This window comes from Tiliqua scincoides, chromosome 4 (assembly GCF_035046505.1).
Source record: "Tiliqua scincoides isolate rTilSci1 chromosome 4, rTilSci1.hap2, whole genome shotgun sequence".
NCBI lineage: Eukaryota > Metazoa > Chordata > Lepidosauria > Squamata > Scincidae > Tiliqua > Tiliqua scincoides.
Genome location: NC_089824.1, coordinates 199152871 through 199169058, shown reverse-complemented (window position 1 = coordinate 199169058; position 16188 = coordinate 199152871). Strand labels below are relative to the sequence as shown.

At 45.3% G+C, this 16188-nt stretch overlaps 1 protein-coding gene across 2 annotated transcripts in view; it reads right to left on the bottom strand.

The window, feature by feature from the left end:
* Nucleotides 1-1532, bottom strand: part of RPN2 (ribophorin II) — a 32489-nt gene extending 30957 nt beyond the window's left edge. For both annotated transcript variants that reach the window (XM_066623481.1, XM_066623482.1), the window contains exon 1: nucleotides 1510-1532. In XM_066623481.1, coding sequence (XP_066479578.1) covers nucleotides 1510-1522 — 13 coding nt within the window. In that variant the 5' untranslated portion in view covers nucleotides 1523-1532. The remainder of the gene's footprint in view (nucleotides 1-1509) is intronic.
* Between the last annotated feature and the right edge of the window lie 14656 nt (nucleotides 1533-16188).

Below are 16188 nucleotides of genomic sequence, written 5' to 3'. Positions count from 1 at the left end.
GACTAGCTTAGGAGAAAAGTTCAATTTTCTACATTTTACTACAAACCTCCAGAGGATTGGCCTGATTTTGTGTGATTTTGTGTGATTGTCTGTGATTTCAGACTCAGATGCTGTTTTACAACAAAGCGGAGCAGGCTTTAATAGAAATAACTTACCCCTACTAACTGGGTAAGAGGCACTTTTGCAAGTAGGTGCTTCTTTTTTATTTAGCAGGAAAGTAACTGGCCCTCCTCATCCCATTTCTAGTGGCTGTCTGCTGGTATTTTTTTTGCATCTTTTTAGATTGCAAGCCCTTCTGGGACAGGGAGCCATTAGTTATTTGTTTTTCTCTGTAAATTGCTTTGTGAACTTTCCGTTGAAAAGAGGATATATAAATACTGTTGTTAAATTAATAATAATAACAACAATACAGTTATATCTGGTGTATTTCTCGATAGACGTTTGTCTGCTGACAAACATCTATCACACAATACACCAGACAAAACTGTAGTCACGAAAAACAAGTTAAAATCATCAATATAGCAATACCAGGTGATATCAGAGTACAAAAAAAGAACTGGGAAAAACAACAAAATACAAAGATTTACAAGTAGAAATTGAAAGGCAGTGGCAGAGGAAGACCGAAGGGTGACTGGCACCCTTGATGCTATCTCCATACACCTTAAAGAGCACTGGAACAGCATTAGGGGCCACAGAAATAACCATCAACCAACTGCAAAAAGCAGCCTTAGTGGGAACTGCTTGTTTTGCTACAGCATTTATAGGATAAAAACCAGGCATCCCAGGTCCTTGGGAAGGACTTAATGTCTGGATAAAACAAACCAGTCAATAACACCGACCTGACTATGTGAAAATCTCTCCCCCCCCCCCCCCCCGCTTTTTAAGTGGCAGTTCAGCTGAGGTCCCACAGGTAGAAATTCAACAGGCAAAGTTCTGTGGCCACACCACCTTTGTGCTGGGAAAAGCTTCACCAGGGGAACTTCTGCCTGGCATGGAAAGGCAGGGTGGAAACCACGTAGTCTGCCCTATTCAGAGTTCCATAATTATTATAATAGCAAATGATATAAGCAAAATCTTCCCATGCACTTGAATTCATGACAAGACCCCCCCCCCTTTTTAAGTGGCAGGCTTCACAGCCTTCAGCTGAGGTCCCACAGGCAGAAATTCAACAGGCAAAGTTCTGTGGCCAGACCAACTTTGTGCTGGGAAAAGCTTCACCAGGGGAACTTCTGCCTGGCATGGAAAGGCAGGGTGGGAACCATGTAGCCTGCCCCATTCCAAGGGCTGTGAGAACAAAGGCGGGCCCCCAAGGGCAGGCACAGGGACAGACCCTCCAGTGTCTGGCTTCTGTGTGCAGCAGAGCCCACCACTGGCCAGTGCCTTGGGCTGCAGGGGGAGCATCTCACTGCACTGCAAGGGTGGCCCTTGCACTGCAGGCAGCCCCTTCTAGCCCCCCAGCCATCTTATCAGGCTGCCCTCCCCTGCACAGCCACCTCACGCCTTCCTTACCCAGGGCCGCCATTTTTCCCCCTCGCTTCACCAAGGGAGGAAGAGTCCACTTCCGCGCGGAACCCGGGAAGTACCATTCGGCACGAAGTCATGCCGGAGTCATGCGCTACGGAGAAGCCCGGCACCAGAGCGAGACGATCACGTGGCTTTTCCCCCGCTTGAGAAACAGCATGTCGACCCGCTGGATGTGAATCTGAGGCGAGGAGGAGACCAACGTCTCCATTTGGCTCCCCCTCTCCGACAGGCGCGAATGGTATGGTCTAACTCGGTTTCTTCTAGGGAAGGGCGGGGCTAGGAGATGGATGTGGAGGCCGCTCATTGGCTGGGAGGCGAGTCAATCATACAGGGAGAGGTAGATTCAAAGAGGCACGGTAGGGACCTACTGCAGGGCTAAAGCAAAGTCAGCAGGGAGTTTGGTGTTAACCCTTTGCTGCCCAGGCCCCACTTTTGTTCTCTGCTGCACACTGCAATTCAGTGGTTCTCACACATTTAGCATCGGGACCCACTTTTTAGAATGATAATCTGTCAGGACCCACCAGAAGTGATGTCATGACCCGGTGACATCACCAAGCAGAAAATTTTTAACAGTCCTAGGCTGCAATCCTACCCACACTTACCCAGGAGTAAGTCCCATTTGCTATCATTGTTAAAAGAATAAGCATAGTAGCTTGTTAAAAGTACAGGTCTACAACATTTCCCCAAATGCAGTCACATACCATGGTAGCATCAAGTCTAATATATTAAAAATAAAATATTGAAATGAAGGGGGACCCAACTGAAATTGGCTTGTGACCCACTTAGTGGGTCCCGACCCACAGTTTGAGAAACACTGCTGTGAACATCAGGGTTGCCAGATTGTGAGAGATCCATTTCACCAGAGTCAGCTTGCTAGCGTGCAGGGACTTCAAAAATACAGGTCTTGCCGCTTATTGCTACTTTTGCTGCTAGGTTAATCCAGCCCTGGGATCACCCGCAGGCACAGCTACACCAGCACTGGAAAACTGGATAGGATTGGATCTGGGCAGCCCAATCCTGATCTGCCTAGGGCGGCAACTTTTGTCCCCTTCTCCCAGGTAAGGGAAGCAGCCTCGCAATGGGGCTACTCACTTTACCACTGACCAAAAGGTTGATGGCATTCGTGTAGGGCACTGAGCGCCACACGAACACCTTGGATCCGGTGGAGCAGAGCTACACTGGACCCGCCTCCCTCCCTTCCTCCCCCCGGCATGCCTCCTGCCTGCCCTTTCTCCGCCCCGCCTCCCCATTACGCCTCCTCCCACCCTCTCTCTGCCCTCTGCCCTCTGTCTCCCCCCCTCCCCAGAAGGCCTCCTCCCTGCCCCCTCCCCTCCCCTGCTTACCGTGCTTCGACTTGGTGGTCTGTGAGACCGCCAAGCAGTGGTGGATGGAAGCCTGCCCAGTGATAGCTTGGCTAGCACGGGCGCTGGCCCAGCAGTAAGCCTTGCATACGTGCCCTATGGCACGTTTGCGACAGTGCGTGCTGGCGGAAAGCCGGAGCGCCGAGCTCAGGATTGGGCTCTTAGTCTTGCATTTGCCCCAGGAATCCTCAGCTCCTGCAATTTCTGGAAAGCAAGCAGGTGTTTTCTGTGTCCCAGTTTTAGAGTTCCTGCATGCCTTTCTTTTTTAGTAGTAGTAAACAAATGCATGCTAGAAATTATTGGAGAAAAAGGTTTGTTCTTGGTGTGTGGTTTAATGATACCCTTAACCTATTTGGAACTTGGAGTTGACATTAAAATTCTGGATTGAGCTGTAGATTACTTTCATTTATTCTGATGTAACTTCTTGGCCTTAGTTTCACTCCACACCGTGGGGTCGTTAAAGGTTGAAACATCAGTATTAGATCATTTGCCTGAACTCTGGAACTCCTTGGGGTTGCTGCATTTGTCAGTTGGTTACTATTAGTCAAACATTCAGTGTTTGCAGTTGTATCCAGTTACATTTTTGAGTGAATTTCTTATTTTTTTTTTAAGCTAAGGAATAATATTGTTTGTGGCCAGCATAACAAATTTAAATTCGCTTGTAAAAATGCCACACAGATTGCTCTCCTCCGGGGCTCCCGTCATGTCAATGAAATGGAAATATTTTCAGGACACCTGTTATTAATGTCCTGACTTTAAATTCAGTGAGTCATTGCAAAATTCCCTGGTTCATTCATAAGGTAACATTCCTTAAGACAGGGGTAGAGAAGATGGAAAGGCAGCTTTCTCAAAAAGATCTGAAGGAACTGAGCATGAGAACAGAAGTAAATTAGCTTAGCCCCATTGTGGGGCTATTCCCTTTACCTGGGGGAAGGGAACAAAAGTCCCCTTCTTCCGAGGTGCTGCTGTCGCTGACTGCTTTGGGTGTACAGGATGCGGCGGCAGCCATTTTCAGTGCCACTGCAGCTGCATGCCCCGGGCAGCTCAGGACTGGATTGTAAGTCCCTTGCGTCATGCCATGAAGCACGTTTGTGCCTCCTTGGGAGCAAGCCACGCAAGCATACAGAGGAGCACAGAAGCGGCATCCAGCCTCGGTGATGACTTGTGCCAGGAAGGTTGCATCGGCTGAGCTCGGCTGACGCAGGGGTCTGGGGAGGACGTGGGGAGAACGCAGGAGGGAGGCGTTCCAAGGTGAGGGGCAGGCGGGCAGAGGGCAGGAGACGGGGCTGGAACACGGCAGTTATGCCAAATCCCAACCCCATTCCCCGAGCAGCGTGGAGTGGCTCCAAGTCACTCCATTCTCCTCGGACTTATGCCACCTTCTGAGGTGGCACATGTGAGAGGAGATCCATTGGGACTGTGGTGGCTTGCCTGTAAGTAAGGGAAAAAGTTTCCCCTTGCCTCCGGCTGAGCCAGTTCAGGCCCCAGACTTGGGCTGGATACAGTGCAGGCCTTCTGGCCTGCCTGTTCCAGCGCAAGATAGGATTGCACTGTCAGTGATATTCATTGGCAGTAAATTCAGGATAGACAAAAAGAAAGTACTTCTTCACACAGAGTCCATTTTTAAATGGTCTTCACACAGACCATTTAAATTATGGTCAGACAATGTGCTAATATGCCTTTAGCTTAGATGGTTTTAAAAAGAGACTATACAAATGCATGGAGGATAACAGAGCAAGACTGTGCATGTCTGCTAATATGTTCAATGAGGCTTATTCATTGGAAAGTGTGTATAGGATTGCAGACTTACAGCCCAATCCTAAACTAAATTCCTACACGGCGATGCAGTGTGGCTGGTGTGGGCTACACTGCACCCCATGGGGGAATTTTGGCTGCTGAAGGTCTCCTTGGGGTAAGCCCTAGAAGCCACAGTGAGTAAACTTGGGACTTGCACAAGCAATGTTCAGTAGCTGGCACAGGTCTGAGTTGATCCATGCAGGTGAATCAGGCCCAGGATGGGGGTTAAGATACAGCATGCATCAGCACCACCGATCCTGCCCTCTCCCACCCCGATCCACCCACTTCGCACCATTTCCTCCTTGTTCCAGCCCCTCCCAACCACCCCCTGCCCTGGACTGTCCTGGACTTGCAGGTGTCCTTCATTCCACTGGTGCATGTGGGAAGGCTGCAGACTTCCTGCCAACACACCAGCTACTTGCACTATCACAAAGTGCTTTAAAGCACTTTTGTGACAGTGCGCACTGGCAGAACACACATTCCACCATGCAGTGCATCCTTAGGATTGGGCTGGCAGTCTATCAATGGCTGCAAGCCATGCTGATGATAAGGACTCTGCATTTTCAGAGGCACTATGCAACTGAATAGTTGCTGAACGACAAGAGTCAGGGAGGGCAACTGCCTTGAAGCCATGATTGTAGACTTTATGGAGACATCTGGTTGGCTTATGTGGGATGCAGTATGTTGGACCTGTGTGCTGATATTGCAGGACTTACAGTATTGTATACATTAATTTGGGGAGTGAATCAGGTTGTAAGTCTCTTCCCCCATGACTCATAGTAGTTTCAGAATGTGCATGCATATGTGACTCCCTGTAAGCAGGGGGGAAAAGACTTAACCACTTCCACAGTCCTGTGCTGTGGCCCCAGTCCAAATGATCCCCCACTGTGGCTATTTTTTGATTGATAAAAAGATATTGAGAACTCCATGGTACTCCCATATTTAACCCTTATGGCCCCTATTTGAATGTCCAGGCAGAGTGTTTCGACTTGCAACCAACAATTTTTAGCTTGGCACATCTCAACTCATCATGGTTCATATTAGTATTTAAAAACTAAAACCATCCAGCAATAAATGAACTTGAAATCAGCATTTTGCTTGCCAAAATTTAAAAAGGTGGGGGTTGTAATTCTTTATCTGTCCTGTAGGGGGTGCTGGAATCATATGTTCTTGGTGTTTGTAACCGTGTAAAGCTACAAAAAAGGGATGTGCCAGGTCCATAAATATTTTTAGACTGGAAAAGTTTACATCAGTACAATAAAATACAACAAATGTAGGCCAAATTCCTATTTAGACTTGATGCATAAAAAGTAGTTAGAGTAACCTTGTCATAATTAAATAGCTTTGTTACACCTATTACCTGAAAAAATGTTGACTGATAATTAAATACTGATGTTCTTTTTTATCTTCTTTTTGTCCCAAATTGTCTGATCAACAGTCTGACTGATTTCACTCCTCATTAGATCTCATTGGAAAATATAGCTTGTTCCTTGGCTTTTTTGTGTTTTTTTAAAGTGTGTGTATGTAAGCCAAGGAACAAGCTATGTACTTGTCTATACATAGTGCAGATATGTCAATGGGAAAAATGTGATGACAATGGGAAAAATATGATGACCATTTTAAAATTATTCAGTCTTTAGCTCTTTCAACAATGAAAAATGACAAAAAAGTTTATGCCAATCATTTAAGTAGATCCGAGTCATTCTTTTTTTATTACATACATGAAAGAATCTCATAGCTTCCCTTCAGGAGCTGATCCATCCAAGACCTGCATTGCTATCTACTGATACACTCAGGATATTCTCAAGCATCAAGTTAAAGATATATTTGTCTTGCTTCATCTGCACTGACATGGAAAGTCACTGAAGAGGGATAGTTGGTAATTAAGTGATAAGTTTTTTTATGGATTAAAGCTGCATTCCTTAAACATACTTACTAGTTAGAAAGTTCCTTTGAAAGTTGGTGAACTCACTTCTGAGTAAATGTATAAAATTGTGCTGTAATCTATTAATCACATAAATAAGCATATACAATACTCAGTGAATGTACTTTTTGTTGAATTTTTGAAGACTTCTCTAAGGTAGGACCACTGCCAGCCCAACCAAGAGGTAAGGTGAAGCTGATTGCATCAGCAGGGAATTGTGAGGGAATTGTGGGGGTGGCAGTTTTGGGACATGTCATCCCTGTAAATAAAACTGAAAGTCTGGCACATCTGGGTTTGATGAAACCACGCAAGAAGCATGATAAGGAGCTTTTCCTTTCCACTTCTACAGTGCTGTGGCAGACGCTGCAGCCATGCAACAGTGTGGGGTGTTATGGCCCATACAGTACTGCCTCTGTGTATGACCATGTACAGTTCAATAAATTCCTTTTAAAATGTATTATATAATTAACTTATGCTGCAGCCGTGTGCATGTCTACACAACAGTGAGTCCCATCAAGTTCAGTGCAACTCACTCCCAATCCCAGGTAATCGTGTACTGTAGAGAATGCAGCCTAAAATATACAATACTTCACCATAAAGGGCATAATACAAGGCATTACAATATAAAACACATCCACAAAAGAAACAGAATAAATGACACATAAATCTTTCTTTTATATGCCACAAAGATTAATGCGTTATTCATGAAACAGAAAACTATTGATGATGTATTAGCTAGAAACCATAAATACTAAACCAGTCACACTCCAAGTATAGAAACTCTAGCTATAAAACATTCCTTGGAAAAGCATGATGAAACACATTCCATAAATGTCTAAAGGAGAATTTAATAAGACAGACATTCAGCAAGAAGAAACAATATAAAAGGCATACCATAAATACCTAAGAGAAAATGTTATAACAGCACAATCCTATGGATGTCTACTTAAAAGTCAGACTCACTGAGTTCAGTGGGACTTACTTCTAGGTAAGTGTGTATAGGATTGCTCTAAGTTTTGCAGACACTTGAATGTGCTGTGCAAGCAGCCCTTCCCCCTCCTCTTTGGAAGCCCAGAGGGCTTCCCCAGGTCTCCTAATGCCCTATCAGGCATTAAAAATGTCACTTCCAGTTTATCTCTAGAAACCAGAAGTAGTGTGTTTTTTAATTATGTTTTTATTTTGTGCCTTTTTGGCCATTCCTCTGCAGGCTTCAGAAAACCCTCCAGTCCCCTTTGGAGGTTTAGGTTGAGCCAGATCAGCTGATATAAAATCCACAAATAAAGAGGCACCACCTGTACTTCTGGTTTTTTGCCAAATCTAAAAGCTGATGCAATACCTGCCAGCCCTCCTTCAGCCCACCAACCTGTGCTGTTCTGCCCAGCACAACTTAAAAGAATTTTTTTCATTCAATAAGAGAGTGGAAGTCAGAAAGCTGCTAGTGTTATTAAACACTTTGATTGCAGAATTTTAATTTCTTTTTAAAGGGATGGTTATATTATATAAAGTAAGTGCCAGTTGACTGTTAAGAACTTAGGGCCCAATCCTGTCCAACTTTCCAGCAAGGGTGCAGCCCTGATGTAAGGGTACAAATGTTTCCATACCTTGAGGAGGTCTCTGTGACTACTCCATCACCACAGCAGCATGCGACACATGCCCCATTGGCTGCTCTGGCACTGGAAAAAGGGATAGGATTGGGCCCTTAGTTAATAAGCTTTAGTAACTGCATGTGCTTGATCTGTATCCTATTACCAAACTGCTAAAATGCCAGATGGACTGTCAGAATTGCTCTGTGCAGAGACAAATGTCTCTCATTGGTCTCTAATGATGTCATATTCCTGTCCATAACATTCAATAAACACATGGGATTGGAAATTTACTGTGTTTGTTTTTTTTAAATAATTTTTGAATTCCATCTCATAGTGTCTATAAGCTTTCTCCATGAAACAGGCATGGCTGAGAAAACGGATATAGTACTATTTTGAGAAATATGAGTGGTAAACATCATTCTGGGTGTTTTTTTTGGGGGGGGGAGGGGTTTCATGTTTTCAGCTACCACGTTTTCCAGACTCACAAAGAGAGTCTGGTCCAACAAGAAGCTGACGGAACATACCAAGATCCAGGTCTACAGAGCTTGCGTCCTGAGTACACTTCTGTACTGCAGCGAGTCATGGACTCTTCACTCACAACAGGAGAGGAAACTGAATGCTTTCCACATGCGCTGCCTCCGACGTATTCTCGGCATCACCTGGCAGGACAAAGTTTCAAACAACACAGTCCTGGAACGTGCTGGAATCCCTAGCATGTATGCACTACTGAAACAGAGACGCCTGCGTTGGCTCGGTCATGTTGTGAGAATGGATGATGGCCGGATCCCAAAGGATCTCCTCTATGGAGAACTTGTGCAAGGAAAGCGCCCTACAGGTAGACCACAGCTGCGATACAAGGACATCTGCAAGAGGGATCTGAAGGCCTTAGGAGTGGACCTCAACAAGTGGGAAACCCTGGCCTCTGAGCGGCCCACTTGGAGGCAGGCTGTGCAACATGGCCTTTCCCAGTTTGAAGAGACACTTGGCCAACAGTCTGAGGCTAAGAGGCAAAGAAGGAAGGCCAGGGAGACAGGCCAGGGACAGACTGCACTTGCTCCCAGTGTGGAAGGGATTGTCAATCCTGAATCAGCCTTTTCAGCCACACTAGACGCTGTTCCAGAACCACCTTTCAGAGCGCGATACCATAGTCTTTCGAGACTGAAGGTTGCCAACTAACTTCTAGCCAAGATGAGGGGTTGTCTAGCTATCTAGAACGGAATTCTGCTACTATCAGTTGCACTGATACCTGGGGCCAAGGGTACCATTCTAACATGATAATCCTATGTGCACTTTCCTGGGAGTAAGTGCCATTGAACTTCTGAGTAAACTTCTGTCGGATTGTTCTGTCAAGGTCTGCTTCACGGGATTAAATCTGAGCTTGCAGGTGGCATCTGTGAAATTGGTAAATTGACTTGAACTTTTTAAATATTTATTTAATATATTTCTTCCACACTTTTCTTCCACTTACATGGATGCCTAAAGATTAATTAGTTCTTGACATTTTGTAAAGATGACGTTGGGAGTTTGGTTGTCTTGATTGCCATGAATGAACCCATCACTGGGCAATGTCTTAGACCAAATAACAATGTTTCTTGATGACTGGAAATCTCTCTCCAGCCTTTAGACGATGACACCCTTCAGCTAATGGGACGGTCTAAACTCTATGGGGAGTTTTTTTTTAAGCATTGCAGAATGTTAAAAATGTGACTCAGGCTACAATCCTAACCAACTTTCCAGCACTGACCTAGCTGCAATGCAGCCCCAAGGCACAGTAACAAACATGCTATTACCTTGAGGAGGCCCCCTTGACTGCCTCCCCACTGCAGGATGCAGTGCACGCCACATTGGCACAGCTATGTCAGTGCTGGAAAGTTGGTTAGGACTGTGCCCTTAATTACTTTCATTTGGACATTGTAATCTGTTTACCACATTTAGGGTGCAATCCTAACCCCTTATGTCAGTGCTTTCCAGCACTGACTTAAGGGCAATGCAGCTCTGAGGGAAGGGAACAAACATTCCCTTACTTTGAGGAGGCCTCTGTGAGTGACACTCAACTGCAGGATGCAGCACACGTCCCATTGGCACAGCTATGCCAATGCTGGAAAGTACTGACGTAAACGGTTAGGATTGCGCCCTTAGACTCTATCATCTCATTCTGCTGCATGTGTAGACCAAGCCAGAGTTGGAGGGACTGTGGCTCAGTGGTAGAGCATATGTTTTGCATTCACAGAACCCCAAATTCAATCCCTGGTTCAATACTGCTAGTTCTAGGAGGAATGTCAGCCTGCTTGCCCACTCCTCACTTGACACTTAAGATTAATGGCACTATGAAGAAAAAAGCCATCTTCAGGTAGGGCTAGGACAGGCCTGTCTAAAACCTTGGAAAGCTGCTGGCAGTCAGTGTAGTCAGTGAGCTAGATGACTAGTCATCTGACTCAACAGAAAGCAAGTCGTATTATATGATTTTGAGTACACAACAGCACATTGAAGATACATGCATCAGTCAAATGTTAGATTTTAAGCTTAGGGGGCTCAGACTTGCCTAACAAAAGTCTGAATAATATTATATTCACTGTAGAAATAACAAGAAAGGAGGAATCTCTCCTTATAGCACATTGGAATCATACTGTTGTCATAAAACAGACTGTGTTCTTAATAGAACTGATTAGGCAGGTCCACGGTGTTAGCCATGATAGCTCAAGGGACCCTCTGTATTCCTCAGCACATCTCAGCTCATCCAGTGATTATCGGACACTGGAAACAAACAGCATGGATGGTTATCTCCATCATGCCTCGTTTGTGAGCTGGTTGGCCACAGGACAGCACTTGGACCATCAGCTGATGCAGCAAGGTACTCATATGTTATTGTGGATTCGTGATTCTCCGTTTTGGGAATCGGTGACAGAACCAAACTAGGGGTATCCTCTCTATTCAACCGGTCCCTGGAATTTCTGGCATTCTTTCCCCATCCCCCATCCATTCGTCTGTCTTCATCCCTCATACTGACTGCCAGGTGTGATTTCTCCAGATCTCTCTATTCTTACATACAGAGAGTTACAGCACCCACCAGTGAAAGATCTAATCCTAACTCACAATTTGTAACTGCAGGATTTCATTAAAGGATATTTTGCATCTGGTTGGTTTTATGACTCCGCTTCCTCCCAGTTCTTCCTTTCTCTGTGTGTGGTGGGTTGCACAGCTTTCCTTATTTGGTAAAAAACCCTCTCAAAATGCCCATTTTAGGATCAATACTGCTGATTCTAGGAGGAATGTCAGCCTGCTTTCCCCCTCCTCACTTGACACCCATCCAAGCATTAATGGAGCTATAGAAAGGCAGAACACATACTGCAGACATCCCCTGTCAGTGCTGCTGCAACAACATCAGCAAATCGGTTTCTGCAAATGACACTCTTTGCAATGCTAAAGTACATTTTCAGGCTGCTTGCAAATGGCTTTTCAAGATTGTTTCCTCCCCACTTTTTCCAAGGTGTGATCTCTTTATGAAATTTGCAAGAACGGTCTTGCAGTGGCCTTCCTTGGTGTATTTTCAGTCTCCTAAGCAGCTGTCTGGAAAGGAAGTGTGGGGGGGGGGGGGGAGGAAAACACAGTAGACCAAGTGGGTTTCCCTGTAATGTAAGAGGTTATGAAAGACACCTTTTGTTCCAAGGGGGCTGAAATAGTTTGTTGTTAACCCTGAGTGCCTGGGTAGGGCAGTGTCCCTTTTCTGTTGCCAGCACTGGCTCAAATCTGCTTCCCTTATTGTACTCAGAAAGCTTACAATGATGACTTGCAGCTGGACAATGTGTTTGTGTGTATGAAATTATTTTGCTTAAAAAAATACGAATACGCACACACACACTCACAGGCAAAAATATTGGTCTTTCCCTTCCAGTGGAAAGGAGAAATAAGACTGGCAAATGCAGAACAAATCTGCTTGGGAGGGAAGGTTTATAGCTCAGTGGTAGAGCACTTTGCTATTAGCATTATAATTTATACCTCTTTTCCATGCGCAAGTTGGCTTGCAAAACTAATATACAGCAACACCCAAAAGGAGGAAAAAAAATGCCACAACCAACAGAATACAATCTTATGATGATGATAAATATTTATATACCACTTTTCAACAGTTCACAAGTGGTTTACATAGTAAAATAAATCAATGAATGATTCCCTGTCCCCAAAGGGCTCAAAATCTAAAGAAAATACAGAAGGGACACCAGCAACTGCCATTGGAAAAGGCACCATGCTGGGGTGAAGAGTTGCTCTCCCCTTGCTACCAGCAGGTTTGTCCATGAATATAAAACCAGGATGAGAAACTTGAAACACAGCATACATTTCTGAGGGTCAAATGTCCAAGGGGACAAAGAGGCCTTTAGGTGAAAACAGTAAGCCATCAGGGAGGGGGTTAGGCAAATCCTCCAGGGTGCATACATTCCATGCTCATGTCCTAATTTCAGTCTGCACCATCTCCAGATGAAAGGATATCAGGGCAGGAAAGACTACCAGAGAGCTTGAAGAGATGCTGCCAGGAAAAGCCTGGATGACACTAGATAGACTAATGTTCTATTTCAATTCCATCTATTCCTAGCAAGTGTCCTTTCCCTTGTTTTTCTTCCCTGAAAAAGAATTATCTTAAAGTTGCTTCTTTGGAGGACTGGCTATGCATGAGACTGACTTCTCCTCCACTTTCCCTAGTTCCCTGGATTGGAAAAGGAAGAGGGGGATCAAGGAGAGAAGAGTGGTGAGCTAGAGCAGGGGTGTCCAAACATTTTGGCAGGAGGGCCAAGTCATCTCTCTGACACACTGTTGGGGGCTGGGGGAAAAATGAATTAATTTACATTTCAAATTTGAATAAATTTACATAAATGAATATATTATAGATTGAACTTATATGACTGAATGAAGGTCTTGCAGTAGCTCAAGGCCTATAAAAGGCCTTGCACAAAGCAAGGCTAACCTTTCCTTTGCTGCCACTGCTACATCACAGATGTGAAACAGCAAGTAGTGGAGGGAGCCCTCATCCCACAGCTCAGGTGAGAGGTTGAACAGCCATCCTCATGCTGAGAGCAGTTGCATCGGGCCACCACGGGTCCTAGCAAGTCTCCAGAGGACCAGAGGCTCATTGGAGACTGGGGGCTCTCTGAGGGCCGCATTGGGAGCCCCTGAGGGCCACAAGTGGCCCCTGGACCGGGGTTTGGGCACCCCTGAGCTAGAGCATCTCTGAAGGTGGGGAGGCTGATGCATCACTAGGTAAGGGGGGGGGTCAGCATTGGTCACCCTGCCTCAGTTTCTGGAAGGTCTTGGGATGGGTCTGCTTCTTAAGCCATTTCTGCCCAAAATTGTATATACACTACAGGGATCAAATATGTACACTTGTGGGCTGGGCAGCAATGGGTTAAGATCAGGTGTGTGTGTGTGTGTGTGTGTGTGTGTGTGTGTGTTGTGCCAAACAGAAGCTGTGAAGTGGGGTGAGCTGGATTGAGACTACAGACAGGGAGGGGATTAACCCCTTCCCCCTTCCTTGAGCCTGATACCACCCCATACCTGCTATTTGTCCCAGATGGGGTGCCCAGACACTGCAGCTCCAATCCAAATGACACCCCCATGGCTGCAATTTAGCAAAACAAATAAGCACACACAGAGGCCAATCATTTACTTAAAATAGTGCCTAATCTGACCTGCAGTTGACATTTTGTGCTTGGCCACTGATATCCAAGTACAAGGATACACACGTCTTTCCATTTAATCCCCTCTCATTTTAATTTACTGAGAAAATACACAGAAGTGATGATTGGGAAAGGAGAGGCCCTTGCTTCCATGTATTTTGTTTGGACAAACGGAGATTTAAATTCGAAGGCACCATTCTAATTGATGCAAGTCATGCATGGTTTGTACTTGGCTAGCTGGACCTTGTGTGAGAAGCAGTCCTTATGATTAAAGAGGTGATAGCAAGTCGGCCACATCTGTTGTAGTGGTGGAGGCCAGTCCTTAACATTTTGCTGCCTGAAATGGAGCACCAAACAGTGTCCCCCTCCATGCACTTCAAGTCCTTTTCCTTTTTCCTAGTGAAATCACATCTCTGGTTCCTTCCTCTTTTCAAATCTCTTGCCTTCCACATAGAAGAAAGGGAATGATGATGAAAAACAGGATGGCGCCCTTTGTATGAGAGGACTCCAGCAGCAGTCCCAATAAGGTCTGACGGAACAAGAGACTCAAAGAATGGAACATTTATGCATCTAGTGTATGTAATAAACCCCTTGCCCTGCAACAGACAGCTGTGTTGCAGGAGGTCTGGTCTAGAGGGTTGAGCCTCCATTTGCCTGAAGATAACATCTGACATAGCCCATTTCTAAAATCAGGAGGTTGCACATACACACAGAGTGGGCAGGAGGTCTGGTCTAGAGGGTAGAGCCTCCATCTGCCTGAAGATAACATCCACAAGGTCGCCAGTTCGAGGCCACCGGCACCGTGCGACCTTGGAGCAGCTGACAAGCTGAGCCGAGCTATTCCATCTGCTCTGAGCGTGGGAGGATGGAGGCCAGAATGTGCGACCAGATCAAGAAAGAAACATCTGAATGTTGTGGTTTCTTGAAAGACAGAAACCTTCTTTCAAATTGTAAAAATCCCTACGGGGATTTAAATTGCCTGCCTATGTAAACCGCCTTGAATAAAGTCTAAGGAGAAATCTGAGGACCAAGAAAGGCGGTATAGAAATACATGTGTGTGTGTGTGTGTGTGTATGTATGTATGTATGTGTTGCTCTTTGGAGTACAACAAATCCCAGCTTGCTGCTCCCCAGCCCCTTTGATGTGAAGTACCCCCTTGGCCAGAAGTGGAGGGAGTCAAGGCATCTACAGCCATTGCCTGTGTTTTTTGCATCCTGATATTCCATATATACACATTTTTTCCTATTAATTTGCATCCATCAAGACTAATTCCAATAGAACTTACCCAGGGTAACCGGATACAAAGGAGAACAGAGTGCCTGTACCTTTAACCATTGTATAAAAGAAGAAATTTTGGCAGGTGCAGCTTTTTAAACCCTTCCACTGAGCTGCACCTGCTAAAATTCCCTCTTCTATACAGTGGTTAAAGGTATAGGCATTCTGTCCTCCATTGTATCTGGTCACCCCAGACTTACCTCTAGGTGAGTGTGCGCAGGATTGCAGCATGTCTACTAGATATATTCCTTTACAGTGGAACCATGACACTGTGAATGGTAGACATTTTATTCAGTATAAGGGCCCATGGAGCAAATAGTAGTGACAGGCTCCAAGGTTTAAGAAGACAGGAAGACTTTCTGGAGCATATACATGGACTTCCCTTCCTGGCTCAGCATCTATTGATTAGGTGCTAAGTTATTTTCCTGGCTATGGCTGCTTTTGAAACGAGCATCAGTTTTGCTCATAAGCAGGGTAGTTTACCCTAGATGGCTGCTGTTTCCCAGATAAATAAGTGCTCAGCTTCAGAAAAGCAGCATTATATATTGCTTCTCCTCAGCTCTGGGTAGGAAAAAAGGAGACCTCACTCGAAACTCAAATGCAAGAAACCAGCAAATTTGATGCCCTGTTTTGGTTCCTCAGGGCACAATTGATTGGAGATGTCTTCTGAGCACAGGCTGTTTAAATGAATATTGTCTGTGCTAAAGGGGCATCTCTTTTCCCAAGGGAAAGGAAAAAAGTGCCTAGATCTTTTTCCACCTCTGCCATCCTGACAGTTCCCTTGTCGTGGAAGCCTTCAGCACCACAAGGCTCCTGTTCCAGGTTTGTAGGAGCTCTGAATGGAATCACTTCTCTGATGAGCTGGAGATGCGCTTACATCATTTTATTACAAGCCCTATTTGTTTCTTCTAATAAAGCAGGGGCTGTGGCAGAGGTCAGCCAGGTCAGGCACTGGCCAAGGGCTAACTGACTTCCTTGGGTCCAGTGGGCCAACTCCAAAGGCTCCCCCCCACCCTCATGCATGCAATGACAGCAAGATTAACTAACCAAGCAAG